The sequence below is a fragment of the Misgurnus anguillicaudatus genome, chromosome 2 (genome assembly GCF_027580225.2).
Source record: "Misgurnus anguillicaudatus chromosome 2, ASM2758022v2, whole genome shotgun sequence".
In the NCBI taxonomy this organism is placed as follows: domain Eukaryota; kingdom Metazoa; phylum Chordata; class Actinopteri; order Cypriniformes; family Cobitidae; genus Misgurnus; species Misgurnus anguillicaudatus.
Genome location: NC_073338.2, coordinates 30,198,388 through 30,212,248, shown reverse-complemented (window position 1 = coordinate 30,212,248; position 13,861 = coordinate 30,198,388). Strand labels below are relative to the sequence as shown.

Sequence of the window (13,861 nt, the reverse complement as noted above, 5' to 3'; positions counted from 1 at the left end):
AAAGTGGAGTTGCAGCCCTCAACTGATGTTTATGTTGTCATGTTGTGTATTGGCTACCAGTTGTGTGATTGCAGTACCAGTTTTAGCCACAAGTTATGTTATTGTAATACCAGGTTTGGCCACAATCCTACATACTGTTAGCCTGGGTGCCAGCCGATCTTAGCCCCGCCCACAAGAATGTGAAAACGGGAAGATCGGTCTGGCGTTTCTCCGTTGAGGAGCTACTATGCTTGGACAAATGCTGGTCGAACCAATCAAATTGTGAGGGCGGGCTTTATACGATGATGGACAGATAATCAACAGTAACGTAATGAACCACGTCACCAAAGAGCGCGTGTGTTGAATGGCTGCTGCTGTAGAGTTCAGATGTGTGGAATGGATTCTGACATTGAGTCTGTTCTAAAAGATATCGACAGAGCATTGATATTAAAAGAGGAACAGAGAAACGCGAGCAGGGCATTTGTTGATGTTTTTGCCGTCCTTCCTATTCGGCAAAAGTTGGTCGCAACTGAAATGGCTAACGTTATCACGGCGATGCAGCTCAGCGTGCACGACGAGATGGATATAATTAGCGGTCGTTGCCAGCTTCTTTTCGGAAGCCCGGAATCGTGGTTGCTGAATAAGTGGAGGGACATGCTAGGCTCCAATATTTTCAAGCAAACGTAATGGGTATTGTCGTGGATGAAGTTCACCTAACGTACAAATGGTAAGAGATAGTCTTACTCTATGACTTAGTAAATACTTCATGTTGTGATATAAACGAAATGTTGTAAACATAATAGGTGTTGATGTACATTCGCTAACTCAGTATAATCACAATGTTAGTGTCATTGTTGCGAAATAACTAGCAGTTCGGTCAGGCTGTAAAAGACGTAACGTACGTCACACACTCCGTTGCTCTGATTGGTCGTAGGTCTATCCAATTGAGTGCAGAGGCATTTTTCGTTTGAGACACGCCTCATAATTATAGCTCAATGGAGCGGTATCAGACTCAAATTCTGACTAGAATTGAGTATGACAACGTCAGGCTAACATACTGTTCCTTTAAGTAGTTTTTACAAACCTTACAAAAAACATTATTGGTGTGAATCTTGAGACAAAACAATAGCACTTATACATCTCAAGATATGTCAGTGCAAGATTTTAGTTTTAATCAAGGCAGCTCAAACATGCACTTGTCCATCTCTAATGGCGCTTTTCCATTGCATAGTACCCAATGGTTTGGGTCAGGTCGGGTCAGCTCACCTCACTTTGGCTTTGTTAGCTTTTCCATCGAGTTTAGTAACACATCGGAGTGGGAGGGATTATAGGCGTGTCGTTATATTTGCGCTGCCTACTGCTGTGATATCATACAAGTGAGAGCGTTGAGTACATCCCTATACATTCATTTACGTTATTTCTCAGTCCGCCACAAAATTTAAATTGACCACCACAAATAGATGTTTACACATCGCGTTTATCACTACCTCTGTCTCACATGACAGTGTCTGGACAAACACACGTGGCGTCAGTCGACGCGCTCCACTGAGCCTCATTTAAGTTGCATTTAAGCATAAATCCGGATGTGCGCGCCGCGAATGTGCCACCATAAACTGCAAGTCTGAAAAAAAAACAGGTATGGTGTTCCTGATTCACAACCTGTGGATGTTTTTCATCGCTAAAAGGGATTTTGGGCACTTACAGCAAAGCACAGATGACAACAGGTTTACTCGAGACAGCGCAAGCTAGCATAAAGGTAAAGCTAATCTTTTACGTTATAGTGATGACGCTGTAGTGTAGTATAGTAGTGACGATTCTCTCAGACCAATCAGTGATCTTATGTGTTTTCGCATCACATTTTGGTATCAGATCGGGTCGCTTGGAACCCCGATCGGGTTTTTGTAGTGGTACAAAAAAAGTATCGGGTACTACGTACTGCACCTAGTGGAAAAGCCCCCAAAAGTAAGCTGACCCAAACCAAACTATGCTATGGAAAAGCGCCATAAATGTGCTTGCTGGGGATCAAACCGATGACCTTTGTGATGCTAATAATAAAACAATGCGCACTGTAAAAAAATCCATAAAGAAACTGTAACATTTCAGCAGCTGGGGTGCCGGAAAAATACTGTAAAATAATGGGCACAATAAATTACAAAAATTTTCCGTAATACAAAAATACAGTTTTTTTTCTGTAATTTTACATTAATACCTATTTAGCCACAGAAACAGATTTTTGAGTCCCTATCGAAATACCCCACAGATCACTGGTTATAGCATGTCCAAAATGCCCCTATTTGTGAAGGGAGCAAAAAAGTGCTGTTTTCATGTGTGTACCTTTAAATGCAAATAAGCTGTACTGCCCTCCCTCACTTACCAACAGACAGCGAGTGCTTCCAGTCTTAGAAATAGTACACAATGTGCTAACAAACACATCTTGAAAAGCTTTTGGATAAAACCAGTCAGTCAGTGGCCATGGGCAGGGCTTTATCAGTGTGACATCACATTAACAAGAGCATAAAAACAGAATATCTAATGAGACTGCGTTGGTTTAATTGGGATTAAAAAATAGATGTTTTTTTTATTGTAAATTGATACACTGCCAACACACATTTATGGATTTTGCATAATATGTGCCTTTTAAATTTAGTATCATGCTGTATGACAGAGTGCATGGGACACGAGTGAGAGACAGACAGCAGGTTAAGGGAATCAGAGGCCTTTACTAATCCCATTAGCTCTGCACAAATGGATGCACGGGAAAAGGCGTGTGAGGATGCCCACCTTAATCCAACATCAGCCTGGGTCAGGAAATGAAAAGCTCAAGAGCTGTTTTGTACATCACAGTCTTTAATTAATATCTCAAGCTGCGTTACCGTCACCATATCACTGCCTTAAAAAAACGAGCAGGACGTGCTTGTATGCAAACGGGAAGTGTGAATAACGGACAGCCAGTGCAGCCAATGAGCAGCTCGAGTCATAACGGGATAGAAAGGATGTATTACACTGCATTCTCTCGCCACCCTCCCCCCACCTTCCGAAATGCTCCTGATGCTGCCTCTAAGGCCGGCCTCCGCTACTCTGGTATCCTGGATACGCTCCGCAGCACTGCCACCTCATTGGCTAAAAAGGATGAGGTGAAAAAATAGGAGGAAAAACAGAAGTCAATTCAGAGAGATAGATGGATGGATGGTTTTTGCTAGTGCCGCTAAGCACAGATGGAGCGACCGTTTTTTGCACTCGTTGTTTAAATGAGAACGCAAAGAGAAGTGATTTCACGCGCACTAATCAAATCCAAGGGAGTTAACACAGCCGCGTATTTAAGCAGCGCGTTGTTGTCGGAGGAAAGCGAGCGCGAGGCAGCGAAAGGGAGGACAAAGCGAAGAGACGCTGGGGGTCAGAGAGAGAGACAGACAGAGGGAGAAAATTAAAAAGGAGACGAATAGATGGAGGCGGAGAGACACATCCACCCCTGCTCCTGACATCAGCAGCGCACGGGGAAAGCAACCAGGAGGAAGAGAGGGTGCGCGCGCGACAAAAAGAGCGAGAGGGACACGAAAAGGAAGTGAGCAGGTGACTGTGGACGTGGAGGCTCCCACCGCACTTCAGGGAGAGTACCGAGCAGAACCGGAACGCGAAACCGTGTGCTGTCGCGCGATCGTTCGCAGACCTCTAGGCAAGGGGGGCTCCGGCGCCATGGCTCGCGGAGGCCAGCGCACCTCATCTCGGCAGGGCCTAAGTCACTTCCTGTTACGCTGCAACCTCAGCCCGGAGGCCCAGAAGTTGGTCGTGTTCGTCATCATGATGTTGCTGGTCATCATCAACGTGGTACTGATGTTTCTACTGGCCTTCCAGTAGAGCGCAGCCGCAGTGAAGAAAAAGTGCGAGAGGGGAGGGGTGAGGAGGAGGAGGAGGGAAAGTTAGTCCCTCTCACTCACTCGTGGATGGGTTTTCAAGATGCAGGCATCACAGTGCAGGTAACGGGAATGGGAGTGACTGTGCGTGTGTGTGCGCCTCTGTGTGTTTATTTGCGTGTGCGCGCGCGTGTGTGAATAAGGGAGAAGTAATATGCTGAGACAGCATGGTGTTAAATATTTACTTGCTTGTCAGATGGTGGTAATACTGTGAATGACTCCTGAGTGGGTTGTGCATCTTTAGATGTCGTGGGGTTTTTAGAGTATGAATGCAGTGTTTGTTTGTTAAAATCTTTGAATGGCAATGCTTAATTTGTTCGTTTTAAGCTTGATGTCTTTCTGTAAGTATATACTGTATGTTGTGAGTAGTGACAACAATAAATGTAATGGCTCCCTTGTTGATAACCTTATAGCTTTGGCCTGTTTCAACCTTTGTTTTATGGCTGAATCCACAAAGAGATGTTCATATGCCTATAGGTCTCTTGCTGTAAGCAATACTTTGCATTGACAAAGTGGGGACTAGTTTGTTTAATTGCACAGAGTCATATATTAGTGATAAATGAATGGCACCATCTTACACCCCCTCCCTGCCTGTGTTTGTGCTGTGTATATATACTGTAATTATGGCCACAGCTGAACACAACAAAAGTAATTTTACAAACAAATGGATCTACGATTAGCATCCTTCATTTGTTCTCATTAAATATTTGTACGACATCTTGTTTGCCAAGTCTATCTCTGGTAGAGACTTCCAAGATGCTGTAACTCACAGGCCGTGAAGAGGAGGCACATAGGAACGTATGGAGGTGTGTCGCTAGGCAACAGCTGTGGTGATGAGAATGCAGCGCTTTGGATTCAGGGGGTGTAAATTCAGCCTTCACCGTCCATTGCTGCGAGCAGACGCGTGGACAGTGAGCCGAGTGTTATGATACTGTGTGGATGTTTTATTATTACATCAGCAGCGCCGTCATACATCACGTTTTGCTGCACTGTTGAGATACGGCTTGCTGGGGAGCGTTCGGCTTGCCAGGATTCAGTTAATTTTCTGTATAGGGAAGCTAAACAGTGTGGTAGTATATTATCCTGCTTTTTGTTTTCGTTGCCAAGCCAATCCTTGTAAGCAAAAAGCTGAAAATTAAAAAGACTGGTCAAGGACAAGTCCAAGGGCTGAATTTGGCAACGTTTCCTTCAGTAATACATTGCAGTTTGTTTTTGGTTAAGTGCAGGGTACGATTGTTATAAATCATTGCTTGATTTATACCAGCAATGCTACTCTGAGATGCTGGAATGAAAACTGAAAAAGATCCACAACCATTTGCAATGAATTGGTGTCTTTAAAGGATTAGTCCATTTTCTTAAAAAAATCCAGATAATTTACTCACCACCATGTCATCCAAAATGTTGATGTCTGTTTTTGTTCAGTCCAGAAAAAAATATGTTTTTTGAGGAAAACATTACAGGATTTTTTATTTTAATGGACACCAGCATTTAACACTTAACTCAACACTTAACAGTTTTTTTCAAGTTTCAAAGCATTCTAAACGATCCCAAATGAGGCATAAGGGTCTTATCTAGCAAAACAATTGTCATTTTTGACAAGAAAAATAAAAATATGCACTTTTAAACCACAACTTCTCGTCTATCTCCGGTTCTGTGGGGCGCCAGTGCGACCTCACGTAATTGCTTAGTGACGTAGAAAGGTCACGTGTTACATATATGAAACGCACATTTACCGACCATTTTAAACAATAAACTGACACAAAGACATTAATTAGTATCATTCCACATACAACAACGTCGGAACGGTCCTCTTTCAACACACTTGTAAACACTGGGGCGGAGTTTCGCATACGTCCTCCGTGACCTCTTGACGTGATGACTTATTACGTGAGGTCGCACTGGCGCGTCGCATGACCGGAGATAGACGTAGAACTATAGAAGAACATAGAAGTTGTGGTTTAAAAGTGCATGTGCATATTTTTTGTTTTTCTTGTCAAAAATGCCGGTTGTTTCGCTAGATGGGACCCCTGTGTCTTGTTTGGGATCGTTTAGAGTCCTTTGAAACTCTAGATAAAAACTGTTGAGTGTCGAGTTGAGTGTTAAGTGTTGGTGTCCATTGAAGTTCATTAAAATGAGAAAAATCCTGGAGTGTTTTCCTCAAGGGGCATGGTTTCTTCTCGACTGAGCAGAGAAGGACATCAACATTTTGGATATGGTGGTGAGTAAATTATCTAGATTTTTTTTTTTAGAAAATGGACTAATTCTTTAAAAAAACTACACAGTTTTTCAAAATTTTTACCTCAACATACCAATGTTTTTTCAATGCGTGCACTTTTGGTCTTTGTACAGCGCTTCTTGAATGTGTTGGCATTTGGCCTAGCCCCATTCATTCCTATGGCTCCAAACAAAAGTTTTATTTTGTGCCACCATACTTACTCGTGTAACTACTCATGTAACAGTCTTTAAATAGGGAAAACATGGAAGTGTTTGGTGGCTTCTAAATTCATTCCTGTTCGGATCCTAAGGAATGAATGGGGCTGGACTGAATGCTGGCGCATTCACCAGGCGCTGTGCAGGGATTGGAAGTGCACGCATTGAAAAAAGATAGGTATGTATTAATTCGTCTAAGTTGAGGTAAGAACATAGTAAAATATTGAAAAAGGTGGTGTTTTCCTTTGAATCGTCTCTAAGTAATAATTGTGCCAAATCAACATGTCAGTCCCCCTTTCATTTAATATAATACACTATATTCATTACATACAATGTTAAACTATCTGCATTTTTGCGTTTGTATTAATTGCAATAATGCAATCACCCTACATGTATATTCTGTAAGAAGGAAGTTTTTCTACTACCAATGTAATTCAAACTTAATGTATCTTTTACAAGCATCTTGCCCTGCCAAGCCACATTTACCAAGAGCAAGCAGCACAGTCAGTTACAGCACTGTAATAGATTGATAGTCCTATTTATAACATTTATAATATTCCTATTTTTAACTTATACGCCAGTGTTTACCAAGCTGCTTGCCAAAGGTGCCATCTTCTAACATTGTGTTTTACTGGCAAGAACAAGAAAGTGTAAAATATTCAGTGTAGCATTTACATGACGTCAAGCTTGGAAATTAAACCCTTATACATTTCCGCAGACTTGGTTTTCAAGCGGTGATCCTGTACAGTATTTTGCAAAATCAAACGTTTTAATGCTATTTGTCCATATTTGTGTCTCAACAGCTGATCAGTGATGGCAGCGTGTGTGCGGAGGCTCTATGGGACCACGTCACCATGGACGACCAGGAGCTGGGCTTCAAGGCTGGGGACGTCATCGAAGTAGTGGACGCCACAAACAAGGAGTGGTGGTGGGGCCGGGTGCTGGACAGCGAGGGCTGGTTCCCCGCCAGCTTCGTTCGGGTAAAAGAGAACAGACTTCCCACTCCTATTACAAGAAGATTAGATTACGGTCACATTACGTCATCTTTATTACATTACGCTACCTTGAGGGGTCGGCTATACGTTACATTGTGTTTTTTGGAAAGTACTTTTGTAAGCTACACACAGTAAATAAAGGCACATGTGCGCTACTGTTCATTAAAGCATGCACAAATGTGTACCATTTAGTCACCAGTGTACGTGTTATTTGTGTTACGGCTAGTTACGAGTGAACCAGGATGAGCCCATGGAGGAATACTTAGCCCACCTGGACGGAGCCTCGGAGGGTGGTGGTGCCAGCATGGGGGGGCCCTTAGGACCCGGTCTGCCCTGCAAGGAGCAGATGAGGGCCAATGTCATCAATGAGATCATGAGCACAGAGAGGGATTACATTAAACACCTGAAGGACATCTGTGAGGTCAGTTCCTCTCTCACTTTATCACATTGATCAGTTCTACCTCAGTATGGGGATCTTGTTACACAGCATTGTATTGTCTATAGACTCACTGTTTGTTTACATGCTGAGTGAGTGACCTGATTTAAAGCACAAGGAGGAATTTATTGCATTAAAACTGATGGAGGGAAGCCTGCGGATTATTCTCACAAACTTTGTGACTATATATTTAGAAAATATATGGCCTTTTTTGTCAAAATAACATTTCTACATTCGCAGTAAATGAACCCCGCTCTCCTCTAAATATAACTTTGGGTTAAAGTTGTAGTCCTTGCAGCATGGTGGGTTTGACACATCTTTAATGACTTCCAGGGCTATATAAAACAGTGTCGGAAGAGGACAGACATGTTTACCGAGGAGCAACTGCGCACTATTTTCGGCAACATTGATGAGCTCTACCGTTTCCAAAAGAAGTTCCTCAAAGCCTTGGAGAAGAAATTTAACAAAGACCACCCTCACCTCAGCGAGATCGGCTCCTGCTTCTTAGAGCATGTAAGCTGACTTCAAAGGCATCAATGTAGTAGACTATCTGATTTGCAGGTTTCTGTAGATGCTCATTCTGCGTACTTCTTTTTTTATCCAGCAAACAAACTTCCAGATCTACTCAGAGTATTGCAACAACCACCCCAATGCCTACGTGCAGCTCTCCAAACTGATGAAGATCAAGAAGTACGTCTTCTTCTTCGAGGCCTGTCGCCTGCTTCAGAAGATGATTGACATTTCGCTAGATGGATTCTTGCTTACTCCTGTGCAGAAGATCTGCAAGTATCCTCTACAGCTGGCTGAGCTGCTCAAGTACACCAACCCACAGCACAGGTGCTCACCTATTATAATAGTAGGCCTAGTAGAGTAAAAAGCAACATAAAATGTGTAACCTAAAGTCTTTCTGTACAGAGATTATAAGGATGTTGAGGCTGCCTTAAATGCAATGAAGAATGTGGCCAGGTTGATCAATGAGAGAAAGAGGCGTCTAGAGAACATTGATAAAATCGCTCAATGGCAGAGCTCCATAGAGGACTGGGAGGTAAAGCACATGCTTCATTGCTGCTAGATGTTAAAGGGACACTCCGCTTTTTTGAAAATATGCTAATTTTCCAGCTCCCCTGGAGTTAAACAGTTAATTTTTACAGTTTTGGAATCCATTCAGCTGATCTTCGGGTCTGGCGGTATCATTTTTATCATAGCTTAGCATAACCCATTGAATCTAATTAGACCATTAGCATCGCGCTCAAAAATAACCAAAGAGTTTCAATATTTTTCCTATTTAAAACTTGACTCTTCTGTAGTAACATCGTGCACTAAGACCGACACAAAATTTAAAGTTGTGATTTTCTAGGCCGATATGTCTAGGAACTATACTCTTATTCTGATGTAATAATCAAGGACTTTGCTGCCGTAACATGGCTGCAGGAGGCGCAATGATATTACGCAGCACCTGAAAATAGTTCCCTGCTATTGAAGGTTATTTTTGAGCGCGATGCTAATGGTCTAATCAGATCCAATGGATTGTGCTAAGCTATGCTAACAGTGGTACCGCCAGACCCGGAGATCAGCTGAATGGATTCCAAAACGGTATAAATATTTAAATATTTAAGGAGTGTCTCTTTAACACTATTTTCATCTGGTTGGTATTACATCATCATCTCCTCTTTTCAGGGTGAAGACATCTTAAGCAGGAGCTCTGACCTGATTTTCTCAGGAGACCTGACCAAGATCTCTCAGCCGCAGGCCAAAGGCCAGCAGCGAATGTTCTTTCTTTTTGACCACCAGCTGGTTTTCTGTAAAAAGGTTAGTAGGTGCTTTTCTATTTGGGCATTTGATCAGTTCCCAAATCAATCCCATTGTTACAGTAGCACCATTCCATACAGCAGTCGACTCCGGGCCAGATCTGCACCGCATTCACACCGAAGCTACTGCCTTTGGCACAGATCCGGCCCGGAGTGGTTTCTACCAGCTATGGAACCAGAGAGTTTTATTTTGACATTTAAGCAGTGCTGTAGTAATAATAACTGTCCACAGGATCTACTTCGGAGGGACATACTGTACTACAAGGGCCGGTTAGACATGGATCAGATGCAAGTGGTAGATGTAGAAGACGGGAAGGATAAGGACTATAATGTAAGTGTGAAGAATGCCTTGAAACTATGTTCTCCTGGAGGAGAGGAGGTCCACCTCTTGTGTGCCAAGAAACCTGAGCAGAAGCAGCGCTGGCTGCGAGCCTTTGCAGATGAACGAGAACAGGTCCAGCATGACCTCGAAACAGGTGAACATTACTCAAGCAATTATAATCAGAAGCAGGTCCATAATCCTAAGCATTAAACTCAATTGTTTAAGCTGTGAACATGAATGATACTTTAAAATCGTGCAGTTTGTTGAAAAGAGCTGTGATAGTATTTTTCTTTTGCATGGTGGACAAACCAAAAAATCCCAAAGGTTGTTTCAAGTTTTATTTGTTGCATTAAAGTTGGAAAAATATTATTTATTATTATGAAATGTATTATTAGATTTATTACTGATGTATATGAGCTAGAGTTTGTTAATGGATTAATAAATTTGTTATATAATGTGAGTGTAATGTGATTTTGTTGTCTTTCCTCCTAACCAGGTTTCACGATCACAGAGGTCCAAAAGAAGCAGGCAATGTTGAATGCATCTAAAAGTCATCCAACAGGGAAGCCCAAAGGTGACTTTCAGCTCATTTTGCCATTCTTGTATTCTCTAAAATAACATACTTTAAGCAGTTTTACATAGTTGTGGTTTGGTATGAAGAGTGAAATTACCTTAGCATGTAACCACTATTATTTCACAAGCATGTCATTGATTGCGCATTGTGTTGGAAAAGCATTAGCATTACAGCACCTGCTGGCACTCAGATCTCCTTCACTTCACCCAAAAACCTCCAAGTGTCTACGTATTTCTGAGCCTTCAGGACCTCTGGTACCCAGGGCAACCTTAACTTCACCTCTCCTCCCTGATGCCCCTCAGCGTAGGCAGGGGCGGGGGGTTAGGGTGCCCCCTGGTGTCCTGCGCAGAGCAATATCCTGGGTATCCTCTCAAAGTAGAGAGCCGATCGAGTAGTCCAGGGTAATTCCAGAGTATGTTAGTGTGATTTAACCGCTTCTAAAGCATGTTTAACTTTTCTAGTCTAAAAATCGACACTTATCACACTAAAACCTTTACAGCGTAATATTTCATTATGTCATCATACGCAAAACTTAGCACAGCTCACATGTTAGTGTAACTATATTTACTAAAACTGTGTTCGCTGTTCTCTAATCAAATAAATGTGCTTAAAGGGACAGTCCACTTTTTTTGAAAATATACTTGACTCTTCTGTAGTTACATTGTGTACTGGGATCGACAGAAAGTTAAAGGTTGCGATTTTTTTTTGGGCAGATATGGCTATGAACTGTACTCTCATTCTGCCGTAATAATCTTAAAGACTTTGGTGCTGTAACATGGATGCAGCAGGCGCAAAATAGTCCCCTGCCATTGAAAGTTACAAAGGGGACTATTTTCGGGCAGTACGTAATATCATTGCGCGTCCTGCAGCCATGTTACGGCAGCAAAGTCCTTGATTGTTGCGCTAGAGTGAGAGTGTGGTTCCTAACCATATCTGCCTAGAAGGTCGCGACTTTTGGTTTTCTGTCGGTCTTGGTGCACAATGTAACTACAGAAAAGTCAAGTTTTAAATAGGAAAAATACCAGAACTCTTTGGTTATTTTTTAGCACGATGCTAATGGTCTAATCAGATTCAATGGATTGTGCTAAGCTATGCTAACAGTGGTACCGCCAGACCCGGAGATCAGCTGACTGGATTCCAAAATGGTAAAAAATCAAATGTTTAACAATCGGGGAGCTGGAAAATGAGCATATTTAAAAAAAAAGTGGAGTGTCCCTTTAAAAATGAAGAAGTGGGCAAGGGTCAATGTTGGGTGCCTGTTCTCATAAACCCCTTATGTCCTTCATCCCGCAGCTGTGACCAGGCCCTATTATGACTTCTTGCTGCGCCAGAAGCATCCCACGCTCCCCACCTCTGTGCCCCAGCAGCAGGTCATCATGTTGGCTGAACCCAAACGCAAGACCTCCAATTTCTGGCACAACATCGGACGGTTGACACCGTTCAAAAAATGAGGGTTTTTATCCCAGTGTAACATTTTTCTTTGTATCGTCCAAATGCGAACGCACTTTATGGGTTGTTACAATCACAGCATTTCTCCCAGACATTGTTGAACATTGTGGGAGGGCATTCCTGCTATGTTAATAATATTGAAAAGACAGCTACTACTGCTCAACCTCCCCAGCTGCAATGCCACTTCTCAGCACTAACGCAACTACTGCTGCGAGTCGTCGTACGGGACACGCTTGGACTGCTTCATTGAAAGATCTCTGCTTGAAGAAAGGACTTCTTTATATGTTGGTTAATTTATTTTCAGTTTTTCAATGTATGCCAGCTATCCACAGTGCCCAACTACTAGCTTTTGTATGTACTTTGATACTTTTGTGTGACCCATGATGATGTTTAAAAGGGTTTCGCAGAAGATAAAAGTCAAAATTGTGTTGAGATTTATTACTGTATTAACTTCCTCAAGGCTGTCAAAAGAAATCTGTTAATATCAGTCTGTGTATGCAACCATCAACTTACCTAAACTTTCTCCTTATTATGCCTCTAAATTATACGTGTGGACAAAGTCCCACCGGTCCGTTTCAAATGAGCGCTCGCATACGTCCTCATTTGATTCTTCTGCCTGATATCTCTTCTGTAACAAACTTCTCTTTGAAGTGCCATTCAAAACGTAACCCAGATATTGTGATGATGGGGGTTGCATGAATTTGCTGTGAAACTCAGCTTGGACATTTTCAACCCAAATAAAATTCTCGATATTCAGATGGATATTTGTACTATAAAAGAAAGATTATGTTTGACGCTGGTTGTGTCAAATATGTATAATTACCTTTGACCACAGAACAAAATATGTTAATAAAAAGCATTTCTAAGTGTTATGATACTGATACGAGAGTAATTTGTTACCTTTTTGTTTATGATTTGTGTGATTTAAAGGAAAACACCACCATTTTTCAATATTTTACTATGTTCTTACCTCAACTTAGATGAATTAATACATACCTATCTTTTTTCAATGCGTGCACCTGCATATGGTTTTGTGGTCCAGTGTCACATATGTTGTGTGATTATGCTTTGTTCATCATCTGTATCTCAGTTGCTGATGAATTTTATACGGCATCATAAAATGTAACCACTGGGTGGCGATATTTACATTTAAAGGAAAACACCACAGTTTTTCAATATTTTACTATGTTCCTACCTCAACTTAGATGAATTAATACATGCCTATCTTTTATCAATGCGTGTATTTTTAATCTTTATACAGCGCTTCTTGAATGTGTTAGCATTAGCCTAGCCCCATTCATTCCTATGGCTCCAAACAAAAGTTTTATTTTGTGCCACTATACTTACACGTGTAACTACTCATGTAACAGTCTTTAAATAGGGAAAACATGGAAGTGTTTGGTGGCTTCTAAATTCATCCCTGTTTGGAGCCATAGGAATGAATGGGGCTAGGCTAAATGCTAACACATTTATGAGGCGCTGTACAAAGATTAAAAGCGCACGTATTGAGAAAGGATGGGATGTATTGGTTCGTCTAGGTTGGGGTAGGAGCATGGTAAAATGTTGAAAAACGGTGGTGTTTTCCTTTAAATGTACTAAATGTAAATATCGCCACCCAGTGATTACATTTTATGATGCCGTATTGATTCTGTTACTTTGGTTGAAATTAAAATTCATCAGCAACTGAGATACAGATGAAGAACAAAGCATAATCACAATATATGTGACCCTGGACCACAAAACCAGTCATATTATTTTTGAAAATGAAATTTATACATAACCCGAAAGCTGTGTAAATAAGCTTTGTTAGTATATGACAATATATACAACTATTTAAAAATCTGTAATCTGAGGGTGAAATTTTGTTGTTGTTGAGAAAATTGCCTTTAAAGTTGTCCAAATGAAGTCATTAGCAACACATATTACAAATAAATATTTTTTAATATATTTTTATAGT

At 41.4% G+C, this 13,861-nt stretch overlaps 1 protein-coding gene across 8 annotated transcripts in view; it reads left to right on the top strand.

Annotated features, from left to right (window-relative positions):
* Window positions 1–12,785, top strand: part of arhgef4 (Rho guanine nucleotide exchange factor (GEF) 4) — a 92,922-nt gene extending 80,137 nt beyond the window's left edge. For 5 of the 8 annotated variants that reach the window (XM_073853257.1, XM_073876495.1, XM_073853256.1 and 2 more), the window contains 10 exons: window positions 7,124–7,300; window positions 7,542–7,736; window positions 8,085–8,264; window positions 8,356–8,588; window positions 8,667–8,796; window positions 9,429–9,560; window positions 9,792–10,035; window positions 10,378–10,455; window positions 10,615–10,856; window positions 11,749–11,888. In XM_073853257.1, coding sequence (XP_073709358.1) covers window positions 7,124–7,300; window positions 7,542–7,736; window positions 8,085–8,264; window positions 8,356–8,588; window positions 8,667–8,796; window positions 9,429–9,560; window positions 9,792–10,035; window positions 10,378–10,455; window positions 10,615–10,850 — 1,605 coding nt within the window. In that variant the 3' untranslated portion in view covers window positions 10,851–10,856; window positions 11,749–11,888. Of the gene's footprint in view, window positions 1–2,669; window positions 3,954–7,123; window positions 7,301–7,541; window positions 7,737–8,084; window positions 8,265–8,355; window positions 8,589–8,666; window positions 8,797–9,428; window positions 9,561–9,791; window positions 10,036–10,377; window positions 10,456–10,614; window positions 10,857–11,748 lie in introns of those variants that run through there. The other 3 variants (XM_073853254.1, XM_073853259.1, XM_073853260.1) reach the window with 2 other exon arrangements.
* Window positions 12,786–13,861: the final 1,076 nt, after the last annotated feature.